The 4,373-nt window shown below is 36.7% G+C and overlaps 1 protein-coding gene across 1 annotated transcript; it reads right to left on the bottom strand.

The window, feature by feature from the left end:
* Positions 1-682: 682 nt before the first annotated feature.
* Positions 683-3,466, bottom strand: hoka. The gene is made up of 3 exons (XM_065485707.1): positions 3,305-3,466; positions 1,833-1,916; positions 683-1,378 (listed from the first exon to the last, which is right to left on the bottom strand). Exons 1-3 carry the CDS (start codon positions 3,348-3,350, stop codon positions 1,230-1,232), a joined length of 279 nt encoding a protein of 92 aa, XP_065341779.1. The 5' UTR covers positions 3,351-3,466; the 3' UTR covers positions 683-1,229.
* Between the last annotated feature and the right edge of the window lie 907 nt (positions 3,467-4,373).

The following is a 4,373-nucleotide window of genomic DNA, read 5'->3' on the forward strand; positions in this document are numbered from 1 at the left end:
ATGTGTCGCATTATAGTTTTAACCTTCCGCGTAATTAAAGTCGTAGACAAAGTCAGGGCCATTTTTAAGGAAACGGCCGGGGATCTCTGTTCATCGTGATCTTGTCGCGCTTTGTTAAGCATGTCTTTTACACGAGAATGCTCTGTGTTAATTATTTTAAACTACTTCTGTTCATTTTAGTAGAAAATTACACTAATAATGTGTTCTTCAATTGCGTTTTGCAAGCAAACGTTTTTTCTCCTGGTTTGTTTTCGTACGTTATGTGTGCCTGGAAATTGACTACTACCACACCACTTGCAAAAGAAACAAATTAAATTATTATTTTTTTTTTTATTCCGCGAACCATAAAGGTACAAATTGGTCAATTGATGCGAAGCATATAGTGAAAGATTTAGGCGAGACATAATTAATCTAGTAATATTAATTTATTTTTAAAAATCGGTATTTGAAATGAAAAAAGTAAAAAAAACAGCTAAAGCTACAAATATTTTTCAGTTTATTATTTTTAATTGCGTGTATTTCAAGCTTTCAATTTGGAATTTATTGACAGCACTTGAAAGTTCCATTGCCATGGATTAAAATAAAGTTCAAAATTTTAGTTTCCTAATTTAACTAATCATTCTTGACATGCTTTTTTAATTTTCAATTGTACTGAAAGTCTTACCTGGGATGGAAAACAACATTGCAGGTTGCAGAGAATTTTAATAAAGTTGACCAGCCTTAAAAGAATGTTTTGTTTACAGGGAACAGTAAATTTTGTGTTTAAACTGATTTATTAGAAAAACTTATACATTAATCTAGATACGTTGTGTAGGCTCAATTATAAACAATACAATCTAGTAATAGTATTCCATTAGGCATAATTCTATGAGCTACAAATCCGATAAAACGCATGGTTGTATCCGTACAAAGGGAAGGACAAAATGTAATGACTAATGGGTTTTGCGTTGTAGGGCAGAACCGAGGACGCAAAGCAAACTGCGGTCGTGACAACATAATAAGAGACAAATTAATCCAGTGGATGCGAGAAAAAGAGTGCAAATGGGATTAGGGCGGAGGATCGCTTGCGCAGGGTGAGTGATGATTAGGAGGTGCTTTGGTAAGTGGTTATCGGGGGAGAAGAGCTTGATAGTCCGCAGCACGAGTGTTCCTTTCGGCGAAAACTGGTGGGCGAGTGTGTGTGCAATGTACAAGAGAAAATCCTGCCTCCGCTCTGACGACTATTATTCTCACTGCAGAGACTGAAGGTAGGGTCGTCTGTTTGTTTTGATGCTTCCGAGCACCAAGCGATTCATCACGACGAACAGCACCGCAGCAATTATGATGATTACCACGGCCACGATCACGATTATAGACCACGCTGGGATTGCAGACGTTTCTGTGAAAATTTAATTTGACATAATTAAATTGAGAAAAGTAAATAACTTAATTTATTTATCAAATTATTTCTAACAGGAATTTTTCTAGTAAAATTTGGTGAGAGATCAATTGAAACTTGATGACAACAAAATAAAATTGTCTATCTCATTTAATATTTGACAGGAACAGAACAAATGACTTTAATAATTTAAATAGTTTTAAGGAATAATTTTTTGATAGGCTTGCACGCTCAAGTTCAAAATAAAAACTTTAAATACATGGAAAAAAAATTCTTTTAAATTTTGACAGTTTATTCCCCACAAAGAACATTCTAAATGCAAATAAAGAGATCCAAATATGCCGAAAATAGGCTGCTACGCGATTGATAGACTCACTAGCTCCCATGAAAAACGCGTGGAAATGATTGATTGATAGATGGTGTGCGTTATGCAAATAGCGTGCCAAATACTCACTGTAGTACGTCCTGTTGATGGTTTTCCTGCCTCGCAAAATTTTCCGGCGGCCTTCCACCTCGTCCATGAACACTGACATGAGCACTGGAACGAGCAAAAAAATTCATTCATTACTGAATATTCAAGCAGCTGGAAAATATTCATTTTGCTACCGCATGTGCTAAGTGCGAAAATTGAGTTGGAAAGTTGGAATGCATAATTCGCGCCATCAAACGATTATCGAGGTGTCTCGCTCGCCAGCGCGTTGGTTACAACTATCCAATGCATGCGAAATTATATCACTCTATATGCAAATTTTCAACCAATTTTACACCACCGCCGAGACACATAGAACTGCCTTAAGTTTTTATCCGGCGCGTTGCAGGAATAGAAAAAAATTCACGTGAGCAGAGTTTTGAACTGCTTGCATGTGCCACTTAAAAGCCCTGTTAGATATGAAGCAAAATGTTGCTCTGAATGAAACAAATCAAAAAGTGATATTCAAATTATATTTGTGTGCTAAACGCTAAACATCACAACTAACAAAAATAGATTTTGGTTTATTTCAGCTAAAATAAAAATACTGATTTGCATGCTTATTGTGTAAAATTTACCTTAACAACCAAATTTAAATTGTTTGCTCGTTTTTTACTGTCAATTGTTTTGTAATGCAACGCACAGCACAGCACAGAATGTGAAAAAGAGGCAAAATTTGTTCCATTAAACACGATTGCTGTGAATTAGTTTTTAATAATTTGAATACTGCGTCAGTACAAATTCAGTTGTGCTTGTTATATATATAAGTTGTTGATTTTAATATTCTTCGTCAAGTTTCGGCCATATATGTTCTTGAGATATTAATTTACGTTATTAATAAATTAATTACTTATTTCCAAAAGGGTATATTGCTAAAGATTATATATAAATTCCTGAATTTGCTAGGGAAAAAACACAAAAGTAATTACGATACTATTAATATAGGAATGTTTAGAGAAAATAAATTTCGTACTGTTTGGATCAATCTATCCTCTATACCAACGAATTGCGTAGTTGAAGTTCAAAACCATTTACGAGTGAAAAAGACTGATAAGCGCGGCCAAGACATTTTGTTTGATGTCGCTAATGAGCAAACGAGGTTTTGCACGTCGGGCCGACCAATTATGCACCGCTGGTTTTTGCGTTTCATGTAAAGGGTGCTTTGAAAAAAGGCGAGTTTTGCGATTCAAAAGGAGTGCCATTGACCCGAGGGGTGACGGCCGGTGTGGGCTGCTTTGCGTCGCGTTTCGAGGGCAATCGCTCATTCGAGAGGGGTGGCGACGGACGGGGTGTGATTTATTCACTACGTGCGTCGAGCGGTGTCACTGCTCGGCGTCGCAACACGAGACAACATGATCCGCAAAGTTTAATGAAACCCTCTCAGCGTTGCGGAGAAAAAAAATCGAGTTTCGGGAATAAATTCGCGTCGACGCGGCAAAAAATCAGTGGGCACTCACGTAATGTGAAGAGCGAGAAGACGGCAAAGCTGCGCAGCACCCTCATTTTTCGGCGGTGTTTTTCCTGCTCGGACTTGAAGCAAAAGTGAAATTGAAGCTAGTTAACTAGAGCTGGCTCCACGCCCTGGTTCTTGTCACTTGGTTCATCTGGCTGAGAAAACGGTGACGTCGTTATCAGCGCCAACAGCTTATCTCTCGGTCGCCATAGTTACCTCTACCTGCTCCTAATGATAGCAGGCAGAATTACGCCAGATTATAAAATAATATAACGAGAGCTAGCACAAGAGCGGATGCACGGGATAAGCCGCTTTCGCAACGTCCACGGCGTATTTGATTTTATTTACGAGGTGGCGATGATTTGATCTCCTCCGGGATGATTATTACTTTTAAAGCTGATTGAGCGAGAATCCAATTTTAGCGCCATTTTCCTTAATTATGAGTCACATTCATTCCAGAAAATATGAATGAATCATGAATCATGTTTTAAGAATTTCAGGTGTGTTATTTGTTTTAACAACAGTCATGATTTATAAATTTTTTAAATTGCGTCGGGATTTTAGGTGGATCACCGGTTTTCAGTTCGTCTGATTTACTTTTACACACTGAACGAGCATGAACTTAAAGACTATTGTCTCTTCCCTATAATCATCTAAAGCTGTCTAAATTGCACGTGAAGTTTTTCAATAAAACCTTGTAAACGCGAAAATTACATTGTTGGTGCATGTAAGATCTTTTCAGAAGGATTTTTAGAGATTAAAAAAGTTGCTCTTGTTTTTTAAAAAGTAAGAAGACAGTTAAATGTTGAGATATAACAATTTTAACCTATTTAGTTTTTAATTCGATACTTGCAAAAATATATAGTTTCATTTTCAAATTTCAGTTTAGTAATCAGAAAAAGACGGTAGGCCAGGTCTGAACCAATAAATTTTGTATTAATAGATGATTTCAAGGGAAATTTTCTTCTGATGAGCTCGGGAAAAGTTTCCTTTTTAACCTCTGTTCAGTGCAAGAAAAATTCTAACCAATGAAAATGATCAAAACTTGCCAGTTAATTTGAGATATTGGAGCT

This window comes from Cloeon dipterum, chromosome 3 (genome assembly GCF_949628265.1).
Source record: "Cloeon dipterum chromosome 3, ieCloDipt1.1, whole genome shotgun sequence".
NCBI lineage: Eukaryota > Metazoa > Arthropoda > Insecta > Ephemeroptera > Baetidae > Cloeon > Cloeon dipterum.

Bases quoted from the DNA above. Each gene is read 5' to 3' on its own strand.
- hoka (XM_065485707.1), bottom strand. From the start codon at position 3,350: ATGAGGGTGCTGCGCAGCTTTGCCGTCTTCTCGCTCTTCACATTAC. The intron at 1,917-3,304 runs GTGAGTGCCCAC...TGCTCGTTCCAG, and splicing joins CTTCTCGCTCTTCACATTAC to TGCTCATGTCAGTGTTCATG. The intron at 1,379-1,832 runs GTGAGTATTTGG...AAATTTTCACAG, and splicing joins CATCAACAGGACGTACTACA to AAACGTCTGCAATCCCAGCG.